A 15712-nucleotide genomic window follows, 5' to 3' on the forward strand; every position below is an offset into this window, starting at 1 on the left:
AGTCAGTTAGTAAAATGGGCGAGTCGACTGATTGGAGAGTCACAGCAGTAATGGCAATTAAAGGGATCTGCAGGTGTTATGTTAGTTTATCATGCGTTAGAGATCCAGTTATAAAAGGTTCAAATGACTGTTAATCCTTTCAAAATAAACAGAGAACCTACTGGCGGCATCAGACGCTTGTTGTCGAGGTGTTCCTATACTCCCTGTGGTGTTTTATATTTGAGATATTTATTTGAGAAGGATTTGAGATAAGCTTGTTCATTCTACACACATGAGAGTCACACTGACGATTGTATTTATAACTGTATGAGTGTATGTGTTTTTCTGAGGTATTCTGTGGAGCCTCGCCCTGCATCATCATGATGATCGTCACTATCAAATGGAACGCATATCCAGATCACAGAGTTTACACAGCGCTATCACAAAACATTCAGATAACAAAGTAGAGCAGATATAAGTCCATTTTAAAGGAAGTCTATTCTTACAGCACATTTGATACAATGTTCTGTAGAATTCCATATCTATAAACACAATTTTACAAGGATTTTGTATTATCGAATGTCTTCAGAATTGCTGTATCATGAGTTGCTGCCAACTTGTCTTATTGTATTTAATAACCTAGTTTAAATGGTCAAACAAAAATCGGATTTTTACTTAAAATGTTACTGTGTACAAAATGCATCACATTATCTTCCACATCATAGAGACTTATGATAATTATTATTTTGAGTTAATATTAGAGAAAAAAAATAACGAAACTAAGATAATTCTCTGTTAATTTAACATTTTTGCACATAAATGTGTACCATTATCTATTTATTTCTTCACCCATTTCTCACAATCAGTTTGAATTGAAAATAGTTTAACTTTATTTATTTATTTATTTATTTATTTATTTATTTATTTATTTATTTATTTATTTATTTATTTATTTATTTATTTATTCATTCATTCATTCATTCATTCATTCATTCATTCATTTATTTATTTATTTATTTATTTATTTATTTATTTATTTATGTGTTTATGTGTTTATTTGTTTAGGACGCACGATGTTTATGTTGTTTCTTTAAAATTTTCCTCATGGCTCATTTCCATCTCGGCACTCTGATTGGTTGCTGGCTTGCTCTCCGCTGATTGGTTGGCTCCTCTGTTCGTCAGAGCCGTGTGGCGTCCTGATTGGCTGCCTCCTCCGCCCCCCTCTCTTTGGAACTGTTGTTGGTTTTTTTTTTTTTTTTTTTTCTTCCATCAAAAACGGGTTAAAATGTGAATTTCTCCTCAGAACGATCAAAAGCGCAGGCAGCGGACGCGTCGGAGGATTTTCTGCGCATTATTTATTTTATTTCTGGTCGTTGTTGTTGTCGGATGAGAGACGCGGCGGAGAGTCGTGATGCCAAAGTCAACGAGCTTCCATCTGGACGATTTCATCGCAGGATGGATCGGAGGTGAGAGGACGAACTCTTTATTTCAGGCTGACGATTGTCTTGTCATGAACGTGGAGTCTGTGTTTGTGCAAAAGTGTGTTTCTCCTGCCTCCACATGCACTGTGTCAACAATGGAGGGTCTCCCCAGAAAAGCGACTGAGGGGTGCCGTTCCTCTTTCTCCACGCAAAAACAGCTCATCTCTTCTGTTGTCGAACTGAAATTCAATTAAACTCGACTTTAAATCATTTCACACACTCAAATGTACTTTCCCATGCTGCAGATTGAGGATTTATTCAATGTTTTGATGATAAAAACTTGGTTTAAAGAGCAATTCTCACTGCAGTGACGGATTTGGCCGCGAGGGGCGCTGTTACTGCATGTTGAAATTCATAAACAACAGAAACTCACAGAAATCAACTTTTTGGATGTATTTTTTGGTTGAAAACAGCATTTTAGCTTCAATATTGACAAAAAGACAACTTTTATTTGGTGACTACTTAAATGAATCCCTTTAATAAAACTAAACTAAGACATTTTCACTGTTCCAACCTGCACTTATAGGATTTCAAAACTTTAATTTATATACAAATTACAAATAGTTAATTAATAAAAAAAAATTAATAAGTTAAACAGAGCATTTAAAACTCCGCTGAGTCTATTGAACTTTAAAACAAGTTTGTTATTTTTTTTTGTTTTCTTGTCCCCAAGAGGTTTTGTTTGTATTTTATGCACTAGATATAGATTATTTTTACACTGTCTTACATGTGTTGCATGCTCAGGCAAAATACACGGCTGTTTTTCCCACAAGAAACATCTTAAATCTTTATATTAATCACATTCACTTGAATGATAAGTCAATTTCAGTCAGACATTGTGTATTAATATTCAGAGATTATCTGATTTTACCTCCAGTTGCTTTAATTCTTTATTGAAAATCAAAGAAAAGAGAGCGTTTATTATAAACGCTCTAGAATTTCACAGTGAAATCATGTATTTCAGACAAGCAGAGTTCAACTGAATTGGAGGATCAGTGGTGAACTTCATTGATATTCGAGGAGATTATGAAACCAAATGTGACCTGATTCACACGTAAACATTTGTGCTCACAACTGCCAGGAGCTTTGGTTTCATATTCTCTCGGTAAAAACAAATCAAGCAAGCAGCTCTAAAAAAAAAAACAATTGACAGTGAGTTAACAGCCGGAAAGTTAATGTGTGTATAGAGATGACAGAAGTGAATAATAATGGTTTTTTTATATCCGTTATGCAATGTGGCACCACTGTGCTAGTTAATTTTTCCCATGTGAGACAAATAAAGTTTTATTTTAATGAACAGCTGTATGGATGATGACGGGGAGTTCTAATGCTAAATTAGCAGCTTTCTTGTTAACGTGTGAAAATTGTGACAGTTATCACCGCCACCAAATCAAAATGGGATGCTAACACGGGAAAATGCTATATAGCGGGAAGTGAGCAGCTGCAATGCGAACATTCGAAAATGATAATGTGCGTGAGCAGCTTGTGCAAAAATCCACAGTGTGGACTTACGAGCTGTGATGCTAACGTGTGAAAACGCGGTTAAATTATTAATTTGAGTAAATTTAAAGACGGAATCTGGCTCTTCCATCTTACTACAGGATCGCTTGACAGTCAGGAGCGACTCAAAAAACCTGGGACAGTCCTATAAAAACAACTGAACGTGTGCTGCTACGACAGTCAGTTGCTCTCTCGTGTTCTCAAATACAAACAGCGCAGGACAAGGTTCCTGTAGTAGCCCCTCTCTGCTCCTGCTATCAGGAGAACCACTGTAAACACTAAACTGTGACAGCCTCTCAGTTCTTCTCCGTTGGAGCAGATCGACATTGTTGTTGTTGTTGCTGTTGTTTTGGGTCTGGGTCTGTGCTGTGGAGGAACACCCGGCTGCCTGTCGGTTCCTCGGTTATAGATTGCGCGACGCATATTTGTGTGCATTGAGGCGTCACTGGGAGCTGCGGGAACAGGATGTTAATAAGAGCACAATGGCTCCTGTTAGCAGTGAGGCCCCATCATGGCCGCCCACTGAAGTCCTGAATGTTTTCTGTCTGTTCAGAACCGCTTATCTCCGTTCTGTCATTTTGTCTTTAGAGCTCTGTCCATCAATCCTATCGTTATTTGTCCGCCATTTGATGTGTCCTACCTACCATTCCATCATATTATGTCTCTGTTCTAATTCTTCTGAACTACTGGTCTCCCTCCATTGCACATTCTGTATCTTTTATTGTTCTGTCATTCTCTTATTCTGTAGTTTTGTCTCTATATTCTATCTTTATAACATTATATATATTGTTCTCTGTGTCTGGTTTGTTCTATCTCTGTAGCTTTAGTCATTCGAGGAGAGTTAGCTCTGCAAGTAATTTAATATTGGAGTTTGTTTCAGGATTGTTCTGACAATTTACACCTGTTTTTCATGAATCTGCAATTGCAACACAACAAGTCCTTCGACTTGTTTTACCTCTCCGGTCTGTTATATAAAATCTGTATAAAATCTTTCCTCTTCCTCTAATGCATTTCAGGAGCCTCCAGCGTTGTGGTCGGACACCCGCTCGACACGGTGAAGGTACTCCCAATGATCTTTTTACCTTTATTTTATTCATATTGTTCAATATATCCCACATTTATTGTTACCGAGGTCCCGGCAGTGTTGCTCGTGGGAAATAAAGAAACACAAGTCTAAGCGCACGTTCACACCAGCACTGTTTGATCTGCAACCAACAATCAAATCAAGCTGACAAAGCACAAAGACTTTAACATCATCTGCATATGTGTTTGCATTCATCGCAATACTTGATAGCATTATCTTTGGCTTTTAATTAAACTTTTTTAATTTCGTCTGGGCGATCTGCTTCCTGATGTTAATTAGGAAATTATGTTAATATCACTTGGTACTTGAATAGTAATTTGCAAATAGAATACAACAGAATAGAACTTTATTATTATAGCACCTTTCACAGACAAGGAGTCACAAGGTGCTTTACAGCAATAAAAAAACAAAAAAAACAGAGATAAGCTCAGTAAAAATACAGAAGGCAGAAAAAGATACATAGTTAAACAAAAGAACAGTAAAATTGAGTGGCTGCGGGTCAAAGGCCTGCCTCAATAGAAATGCTTTCAACTGCTTCTTAAAAGTAGCGCAGGATTCCACAGATCTGAAGGGGAGGAGAATTCCACAGCTTCGGTGCAAATGATTACACACACACAGTAACTGCTTTCTTGATAAAGTGACATTTAGGAGAATTTGTAAATGATTACAGTTGCGAGCCTCCCTTTAAAAATGTGCTCGGTTAACATTTGGGTGTCGTGATGTTCAAGCAGGAGAACATGAATAAAATCATGACCCGGATTCTGATCAAGAGGTGACTTTGTCCTGTAACTCTGGTTGTGTTTGTGGGTTTTTTTCCCCCCTGCAGACTCGACTTCAGGCGGGAAAAGGCTACAAGAACCTGACGCACTGCGTCCTCACCATCTACAGGAAGGAATCGGTGAGCGGGAATACAAATACACCAACATGCACATAATTCACCAAAATACACTAAAAGTAACGTAGTACTTCAAAGACCCCACTGATTCCATTTAAATTATATAATCTGCACATAACACGCCTAACATCACAACAGTCTGGTTATTTAGACTGTTCAACTGTTTCAGTCCACAGATTGAAATAGTAAAAGTTTTTAAAGTTATGCACGCACATGGGATGTTTCAAACTAATTTCCCTCCAATAAACCGTCCCTCTTTTTTTTTTAAAAAGGGTCCCTGGAAAGGAGTTATTTGTTGCTTCGTACATCTGCTGATCAGATCTAAACTCACCAGATGTGGGACAAAGACTATGTTTGTGTGGGATAATGTGGGACATGGTTTTAAGCAGAAATTGTTGTTTTAGTTAGTTTTTTTGTTTGTTTGTTTTTTTGGGGGGGGTTGCTTCAAAAGTAATATATTTCCTTTTCTAATTTTGGATCATAGGTCCATATGATTAAAACTACCCGTGTGGATTCTGCAGATATAATTCCTCAGCATCTTGGACAGGAAATTCCTCCTCCGTCTTCACCAGGATCAGTCAGAGAATTACGAACCAATCACATGCCGCCTTTCAAAACGTATCTCCCACATGGTGTCAACTGACCAATCGCGTAGCTCATTACCGGGCGTAATACAAAACCGGAAGTCAGCAGTGGGTTGTGTACAGCGGCCGATAATTCACTATATTTCTGTGAAAAGAGATGAATAAAGGCAAAGTTAGACAAATGGTGACGGACGTTATACACGTATTTCAGTGGCTTTTAGCAACACGTCCATCATCTTTTCCAAAGATTTAACGTCCAAATGACGGCTGGACGACTCGCTGCCTAAAACCATGACGTGGGAGATCAATGCGTCAGGATTTATCGTTGAGTGTGAAATAAGAACAACAATGACATCACGATGCTTTGCCGTCTGGTTGATTATGTTGCACTTATAGTGATGGGAATTGATAGGATTTTTATGATTGCGATTCCATTTTCGAAACCTGCAGTGCCAAGACGGCTGCTGGGTTGAAATTCCCTCTGGAGCAAATCGAAAACGGAACATTGCAAATGTTTCTCCCTTTGATCAAACATCCATTTTCCAAGTTGCCCTGCTGTCGTCCTTTTCTCATGAAATGCAACCAAACATTGAAGCATTTGTGCTGCTTGGCCGCCATGTTTCCCGCCGGCCGCACTGGTGAATGACCTTGTTTTGTTTTTTTGCGTCACGTCGCGGCGGCCCAAAGAAAAGAGGGAAAAGTGATACATCAGGAGAGGAAACTTCATCCAAAGTGTGGAAACATTGTAATCGAAATCCACAAAAAAAAAGACACAGGACCTTCAAACTGAGACGAGGTGGAGACAGCAGCTTATATTTGTGTTCAATCATTCCTCATTAACCATTAATTAATCTCACAATGCTGTAAAATGCACAATACACAATAAGGAAAATATCTTCTTAATAACTTACCTGGTTAAAAAAAGGCAAAAAAATTGATTTAGAAAAAGACAACAATTAATCGAATAATCGCAAAAATAATGTAGAGGTTGATCAATTAGCAAAATAATGGTTAGTTGCAGCCCTAGTTTAAACACAGTAAAGGTGTCTCATTGTTGAAGTTTGCCTTCAGCCCCTCTTGTTTCCTGCTGCGGTGGATCGGCTCCGACTCGCCTCGTCTCAAGTTATTTATTCGGTCAGAGAACAGCTGTGTTTGAGAGCGAGCTGCATCGATCCCCCCTGCTGCTGGAACACCACGTTTCCCCCAAACAAGAGACTCCAAAACATTTGGCAGCAGCTGCCGGTATCTTTCTCTCATTGCATACTTGGCAGGTCACAGTTAAGTTGGGATGGTTCGAATCTCTTGTGTTTTTCCGTCTCTGTTGTTTTGTTCTATTTATTTTCAAACTTCTGAAACCGACAACGAGAAAACTTGATTATTTCATTGCTTTATTTCATTAATGTACTTTTTTTTTTTAAACAATGTAAAGCTTTGCTAAGTGCTATATTAATAAACTATATAATCTATATTTCTGATGTTGTTATCACTCTGTTATGTTGTGTTGTTATCGATGTTGCTATGGTACTGGCAGGATCACTCGCGGTGGATTTCTCTGGATTGGAAGATCCAGACTAGAGAACTAAAAGCTTTATGAACAAAAGAGCCACTAATCTTCAATCTTCCACCGAATAAATTATGTCTGCAGCCGCAATTTTTTACTTTTCAAAAAAAACATATCTGATGTTTCGCAACTACAATTTACAACAGACTTCTTTTGTTTTGTGTTTTTTTTGTCGCTATTTTAGTGTTTTACCTGCCAGCTGTAGTTGTTGCCGCTGTTTAAAGCAGATATGCGCTACATGCGGCGCTGCACCAGAGGGGGCGCCAAAGCGGTGGCGTCAAATTTATTTGACTCTGAATTTTCTGTTGCGCTTTTAGTTGAGGTCTCGATCGGATGTGTGCATGACACTGCAACCAGAATTTGTTGTGGTCAGACGACAAAATACACAGTTTACAACTTTAGCTTTAGCACTTCAACTGCCAACGCTCTGTGCAATACTCACCCATTGTCAACCAAAGAAATCCTAAAAAACAATTGAAACATAAACATTTTTCTATCTTTTTATCCTTTTTAAATTTGGTGGGTGTGGCTTATATTCAGGTTCGACATTTCTGTTGCTATGTATGGGAAGCGTTTATGCGACTTGATTTAATAGTTGTTGTCTCGTGCTTGACCTTGGTGTACTTGTATCCCCCCCCCCCCCCCCCACCCCCCACCCCACCCGCTTCTCAGGCCATGGGCTTCTTTAAGGGCTTGTCCTTCCCGCTGGCGACCATCACGCTCTACAACTCGGTCGTGTTCGGGTGCTTCAGCAACACTCAGAGACTCATAAGCAAGTATCGCTACGGCGACGGGCGCCACCCCTGTGGGCTGCTGGACCTGACGGTGGCCAGCATGGTGACGGGCCTGGTGTCGGTGGGTCTGGGAGCCCCGGTGGATCTGGTCAAGATCAGACTGCAGATGCAGACTCAGAGTCTCCAGACAGGTACGGCGAGATAAAGGTCAAAACTCGGATGTGAATTATTCAGGATTTATTTGTCTGTTTTGCTTATATTTTCTGGTCCCAGTTAGTTGTGAGGCTACCACATAGATATCTGGTCAAGCGTTCCAATGATTCCCAATGCAAATGGCTCCCAAGCTTTCTCACTATTGGACTGAATGGTTGTAGTGATTGTAGTCCCAGATAATCTGCCTATATACTTGATAATATTTGGGGATAAGTTTGCTGGTGGTGGACATTTGTTAGACAGTTTAGATTTTTTTTTTAAAGTCTAAAAACTCCTGACATGAATGATGACTTGTCAACTAAAGTTAAAAAGAAGAAAAGGAAGGAAATCATCTATGTATATTATTGTTTGTCTGCTTGTATTTATTTATTCGTATGTACGTAGTTTACCAACTTTTCGCAAAAGGTACTCACCTGAATTGCATAAAATTGTCAGGCATCATTTCTCATCATCCAAGGACCAATCGATTAGATTTTGGGACGTTAGCGGCTAACCGTTTCCAAATGAATCTCAAAAAACTGACAGAAAATGTAACCATACAAAGCGGACGAGAGAGGCACCTCATGGAGGAGAACAAAGGAGATCTGTCGCCATGGAGACGCAGCCTCCTCAGTGTTTTACACATTGATGCTGCTACCTCACCTGCATAGTCAGCATCGATTTGAGCTAACGGCTATCGCGCGAGTGATGCTATCTCGGTTCTGCACACCAATGTGGCGTTGGTGAAGGTCTGCGCTCTACCGAGTGTCGCTCTAGTTAACCTTTATTTAGCCAGGCATGAAGAACGTCATTGACATTGAGACGTCACTGTAGCTGCAAGCTATCCGCCATGGAAGCAATCAGACACTAGCAACTGCTTTCGGACAGAAACGCCGCCTGCGCGGAACAAGTTTTCGTCATCAAGTTAACTCCCGCCGCAAATATGTATCACATCAGTGTCAACGATGGGGAAATATTTCTCCTCACCTCTCCTGTGGGAACACACTGTCCTCCGCTTAAGACGCAGTGAGCCTTTCAGACTCCGCCAACTACCTCCCGGAGGGTGCAGTGTGTCCCCCACAATCCGTTTGATTCATTTTATAGCTGCTGATAGAAGGCCATAAATGCGGTTGTGTTGTTTGAAGGTTGATCAATAAATCTATAAAGGTTGAGGTCACTGCAGTTCAGTCATTAAAAACAGCTTAATCATCGACGTAAGACAGTTTAGTCGTGTCCGCACAAGTAAGGGTCACAAATCTCTTATTAAAACTGTAATAATTGAAACAATCATGAGGTTGTTTACCATAGATGACTTTTAGACGATATAAATGAGTTTTTTTTATCTTGTGTGTATGGAATATTAGTACATTTCCAGTGGTATTTAAACCAGGTCCCTGTCTTTTCTACGTCAAATATCAAAAAATCTTTTGACTCTGGACGGCATGTCCAAACTCTGCACTCTAGTTTTTTAAAGTCCGTCTTTTTTGCTTCTTTTTATGTGAACTATGTGACGATTTATCTCGACACCGTCTGATCTCGTGATTCGTGCCTCGCAGAGAACCTGCAGTTCGCTGGAAACGTGTCGAGCGGCGGCAACAACATCCGCATGCGCTCGCTCCGCCTGCCGAACCAGCAGGCCTACCGGGGCCCCATCCACTGCATCAGCAGCATCCTGCAGACCGAGGGCCTCCAGGGTCTGTACCGGGGGGCCGGGGCCATGGTCCTCAGGGACGTCCCCGGATACATGCTTTACTTCATCCCGTACACCCTCTTCTGCAACCTGCTGACCCCCGAACACATATCCAGCCCGCACCCCTTTGCCATCTGGATGGCCGGAGGCCTCGCAGGTACTTGTGCACTTTATTCTGGAGGTTTTCAGTCCACTTCCTGGGATTCCGCCGAAGAGGAAGGGCTCATGAGTCGTGTTCCTCTACAAGTTATCAAATATCATCATCTGCAGTTCGGCTGCTCTGTTGCCTCTGGTTCTGGATTTCCCATCATTCACTGTTTCTGCTTATGACTTCTGTTCATCTAACACTGTAACTGAGTTATAGTTTATTTTGTACTGGGTACAAGTGTCTCTACTGGAATATATTCTTATTTCCTCTGGTACTAGTTTCTACTTTGCACACTCTTGATACTGCATACTGCTTTCTGTGCTCCTGCACCAAGTCATGCTGCCTTATCTGTGGTACTAGAATCTCCGGCGCTGTTTTTCTAGTACTGGATTCTCGTTTGTCTTAGTTTTATTTGCTTTTTATCTGGTACTGGATTGCATTTCATTGCCTTTAGTACATGATTCTACTTTTTTGTCTCTGGTACTGGAATCAGGTGCTACTTTTACTACGTGTAGATATAAATGTATTTGACCATGATAAAATAGAATTTTCCAGCAATTCCAATAATTCCATTTTTCCAGTGATACTAGATTCTACGATACTATGTCATAAACTGCATTCTGCTTTTTTTGTGGTTTCTGGTACTGGTGACTACTTTGCCGTTTGTTATTTTCTGCCTTTTGATTATATTTTTGTGCAAAAGGTACTGGTGAGTAATTTGATAGCTATGGTACTGGATTCTACTTTGTTACCGTATTCTATACTTGATTACTTGTGGTATGAGATTTTTATAGTCTCTTAGAATGTATTTTGTTGTATGACAATCATAGGGTATATTTTGTTGCCTATAGTACTTGAGATTACTTCATTATCTGGCTTATACTTTGAAGCATCTGGTTTTTAATTCACTTTTAACAGCACAGTTACTGGATGCTGAGGCCAGTACTAGAATCTGCTCTGCTTCCTCTGATACTGGATATTGACATAACTGGTACTGAAAGTATTTGGTATTGGAGTATTATAGGGCAAGAACTGAAGAGCCACACTAAGAACGACTCTGGTTCTGGCTTTGAGTTTGCTGAAGGAGAATCTACTTTGTTGTTTCTGTTGTGGTGTCGGTTCAAAGTTGAGGGTTAAGATCTTTAGTTGTTTGAGCACGAAGTGAAGGCTGCACTTTTCCCCCCCGATCGAACCGTCTCGTGCTGTTTGCTTGGGGAGAGAAAAAAAAAAAAACTACAGTCCTTTATCTGCACTTTTACAGCCGCGGTCGATTACTTCCGTTGTTTTTATTGACTCGTAAACCGCCGGGTGACACTTGGTCCAGTATGATATGAAGTGAACCCATGCGACCTAAAATGGCTGGTGAACTGACCTCGATCTCAAACAATGGAGGGAAAAAAAAAAAAAATCAATGTTTAGAGCTGAAAACCGTTGAGAACGTTCACGTGGAGCAGAAAGTTTGCGGGCTGCTTGAATATTCAGTGGGGGGGGGGGTTGGTTACCAGATGTGGGTCATTCGGCGCGTGAGCCCGGCCGAATGGCTGGAATCAGCTGGGGGCTCATAAATCTGTGGGGCCCCGACGTTTGCTGACGCGACTCCAGGACGAGAGGCTGCCAAACCAAACCTCCAACTGAAACCCACCTCCGCTCCACACACATCCCATCGCTTGGTTTATCTTTCAGTGCGCTTGCGGCCTCTGATACACATTCACACACTTCTGCCTGAAATATTCCACTAACTGACTCACTCAGAGGTCGTAAAGATAAGAAGACTGAAAATATGATCATAAACATGAAAACTATCATGTTGTGAGACATTTCCCAGTAATGGAGATCAGGAGCTGTATTATTGAGCTGATCCTGTAATTAACCTATGAGACATCTGTAAAATATCTGAACTAAACTCAGTGATCAATTCACTCAATTTATATTTGGAAATATTGACTCTGTTTATATTTTGTCATCTTCATTGTTGTTGATAATGATGCTAAATGTTTTCGCTTTGCTGCGTGTGGTCGGATTACATGGGGAGTTTTATATATGATACCGTACCTCCACTTAACTTATTATGATTATTAGTATGGTTATTATTATTGTTGTTGTTGTTGCTATCACTCAACTTGTGAAAATGGTTTGATCACATTGATTATGTAAATATGTATTTGATGATTCCAATCTTTTCTTTCTTCTATTTTAGTTATGAAAGTTGTGAAAGAAAAAACATAATGATAATAATTATATGATTAATAATGGTAATATTAATAATTATTATTGGGGTTATTATCATCATATTATATTATATTATATTATATTATATTATATTATATTATATTATATTATATTATATTATATTATATTATATTATATTATATTATATTATATTATCATTTTTATTAGTTTTATTGCTGCTGCTCTGTTTGTTTTCACCTGAACACATTAGGAACCATTTGTATGTCAGGCCACTGATGGTCTCCTCCTCCTCCTCCTCCTCCTCCTCAGGGTCCATCTCCTGGATCACGGCCACGCCGGCCGACGTGGTGAAGAGTCGGATGCAGGCGGACGCTCAGCTGCAGAGGAAGTACCGGGGCATTCTGCACTGCATCATCCACAGTTACAACACGGAGGGAGTCCAGGTGAGTGACCTGAAGGCACCATGTGACCATAACAACACGAGAACATTCCTCCATAACTGACCGGTGGTTCCCGGAGCAGTAAAATCATGTCAGTACAACGTCTAAAATCCACTGTCAGAAGATGAAAACCCGGAAGCACTGCCGTGGCTAATGCTAAAGATAACAACAGACACGGGGAGCCATACACATAAATACCTCAGTTTCCCATCTTATTCATTCATTTATCGTATTTCAACAAGAATTTGACAATTAGTAACTGTTACAACAGTAACGCTGGCTAATGCTAAAGCTAACAACCAACAGGGAGCAACACAGAGCGAATTAGCAGCTCTGTCACCCCTTATGTCCATCATATTAGTTTCCCTTATTTAAACAGGAGTTTATCGATTAGGAGCCGTTATTAAATAACCCGTGTTTAAGTATCACTAACAGTATTAAAGTATCAAAACGGTACCATTGAGCATAATAAAGTATTAATAAAGTACCATTAAGAATAGTAAAGTTTCAATAAAGTACCAATGAAAATATCTGATTTATCTGTAAAGTACCAGTAAATTTAACAAATTCTCAATAATGTAATGAAAAGTATAAATAAAGTACCATTAAGAGGACAAAAGTATCATTAAAGAACTATTTAGAGTAAACAAGTATCGATAAAGGAAAAGTAATAAAGTATCAATATAGTACCACTGACAGTGAAAAGGTATGAATGAAGTAGCAGAAATAGTTGAAAAGCATAAATAAAGTAATAATAAAAGTGTTTTTTTAAGTATCAATAAACTACCAGTAAAAATAACAAATGATCAATAAAGTATCAGCAAAAGTAACAAAGTTTCAATAAAGTACCATTGAGCATAAAACAGTATCAATGAAATGCCATTAAGAGCAAAAACTACCAATAAAGTCCCAGTTAAAAATAACAAATGATCAATAATGTATCACCGACAGCAATAAAGAACCAAAAAAATTGGCATTGATAGTAAAAAAAAAAAAAACTATTGATACCATTAAGAGTAAATAGTTTACATGAAGTATCAGTTAAACGTCATGACGAAGTCACACATACACACATCTGTTTTCCACATCGACACACGTTAACGTGTGTTTGCGCTATAAAAAGCGCCGGTGGAGTTACGACGGGTTGTTTTCGTCGCCTCGTCGCTGCTTCGTGCTCCGGTTCAAATGCTGCTTCCAGGCGTCCTGCTGATTCACACGGAAACTTGTGGCAACACTGAGCGCGGTGTAGTTTTCATGTCGGCCCACTAGCTGGTGCTGCTGTTCGTTTGTGAAGCCCGACACACACGAATGCGCACCGGGAATGTGAATAAATATTTTCCTTCTGGAAATCTACCAGCCGCTCAGCATTTCTGATTCGGCGTTTGTGTGCACAGAATTCATTATTCCCTAATGTTTAACTGCACTGGACTCGCACGACGAAAATGGAAATTGTTATGGGGGGGGAAAAAAAAAAAGGAGAGACGTTACTGCAGTTCAGGTATTAAACGCCAATGCTTACCATAGTACGCAACAATTAGTGTTTATGTATATAAACTGTATATAAACAACAATACGATGGATCGGCCATGCTAAATAAATCAGGTTGTTTCACATTTATTGTGTTAATTTATCAACATATGATCCAAAGCAGCGGCTGCAAATAAACACGTCCGTTCGTAGCTTACTTTAAAAACAAACGGCCAAATCTGTTCAAAGTTCAACAAAATCCGATTAAAGCTTCTTTAAATCTTCTAAAAACAAGTCAGGGGTGGTAGTGGGGTGGGGGGGGGGGTAAAGCGGAGGTGAAACTGTGGCAACAAGGAGTCCTGACATCACCGTGAGGTTGCCTGGCAACCAGAGGCGACTGAAAAACAACTTGTTTTGACTCTTCTGTGAAAGTTAGCACACAGCGAGGTGGGGATTTATAACAGGGCGGGTTTAAAGGTTCTAAATACTTTATTTTAAGCTTATTTTAATACAAGAACAAGCAAATAATAACCACACGACCGCAGCAATGACAATATTGGGTTTTGATCAGAAGGATAACGGCTTCCTGAAGGTACGAGGTCACGTGGAAGTCATTTATACTGAATTATGAAATTGTCCTTGCCGCTTCCAGCTCCTCCTTGTTCTCACGTCACGTCCTTCTCTGTTGCAGGTGTTTTTCCGCGGAGCGTCGGTCAACGCCATCAGGGGCTTCCCCATGAGCGCCACCATGTTCCTCACCTATGAACTCTCTCTGCGCTTCTTCAGGAGTCTCTAACGGGCCGGGGGAACTTTCCCAGTCCAGCCGGGCGCTTCGCGTTGAGTCGTTTGGCAAAACGAGACGATCTCTGTGGGACAAGAGACTCCTGGAAGTCGTTTTTTTTTTTTTTTTTAATCTCTATATCTCCATGTTTCGTTTTGAAACCACGTTGGCCGACGTGTCCTGGATGTAAGTCGTGCCGAACATGTGGCACATGAGACAGCCTGACGAGCTGTAACCGACGCTTCACGTTGCAAAGCATTATGGGATTGATCCACTGAAATTACTCTGGTCACACCGCCGTTCATACAAACTGCCACAATTTTTTCGATTATTTAATTCAGCGTGTTAAAAGTGCCTCTCTTCGCCTTTAAGCCTTTCATGATACAGGTTAATATCACCCGATATGAAAACGTTTTTATTCTGAGGGACCTTTAATGATGGAAGTTAAGATTCTGTTGTCTGTTGATAGATAGATAGATAGATAGATAGATAGATAGATAGATAGATAGATAGATAGATAGATAGTGACCAGAATTAACAGTAAAGGTGAGTTCACAAAACGCTTCTAGATTTAAATTCTATAGAAATACTGAATGTAGTAAAAGTGTCAATATAGAGTAAATATGCACACAGTACATATATGATGTACAGTCAATATGACTAAATGTTAATATACAATGTGTACAATCATATTGGATCAGTCCTGGTGTGAAAACAACACGTCGTCCACGTTTACAGTGTTTGGATGTAGTTTTGGAATCCTGGGACCGGCGTTGGCTCCGCCCCCGCCTGTACATACATTCATGTGTTTCTTACATTAAGAAAAGTGAGTTTGCAAAGTTTATTTTAACTTCCTTCTTGACAAAGTTTTCCCTTGTGAAGTTTGAACGAGTACTTTTAATGCTAACGATGCACAAAGTTGTTTTTTGGTTTTTTTAACCTTCTTGCTTTAAAGGTGTGAAATGATTTGGCACCTTCTTATTTAT

General features: G+C 39.8%; 1 protein-coding gene across 1 annotated transcript; it reads left to right on the top strand.

Annotated features, from left to right (window-relative positions):
* Nucleotides 1–1390: 1390 nt before the first annotated feature.
* Nucleotides 1391–14741, top strand: slc25a48 (solute carrier family 25 member 48; the record flags this gene model as incomplete). The annotated part of the gene is made up of 7 exons (XM_080502054.1): nucleotides 1391–1445; nucleotides 3977–4020; nucleotides 4871–4942; nucleotides 7757–8009; nucleotides 9567–9857; nucleotides 12348–12481; nucleotides 14637–14741. The coding sequence occupies 7 exons, from the start codon at nucleotides 1391–1393 to the stop codon at nucleotides 14739–14741; spliced, it is 954 nt and encodes a 317-aa protein (XP_080358180.1).
* Between the last annotated feature and the right edge of the window lie 971 nt (nucleotides 14742–15712).

Source organism: Blennius ocellaris, assembly GCF_963422515.1.
Source record: "Blennius ocellaris genome assembly, chromosome: 9".
Classification (NCBI taxonomy): domain Eukaryota; kingdom Metazoa; phylum Chordata; class Actinopteri; order Blenniiformes; family Blenniidae; genus Blennius; species Blennius ocellaris.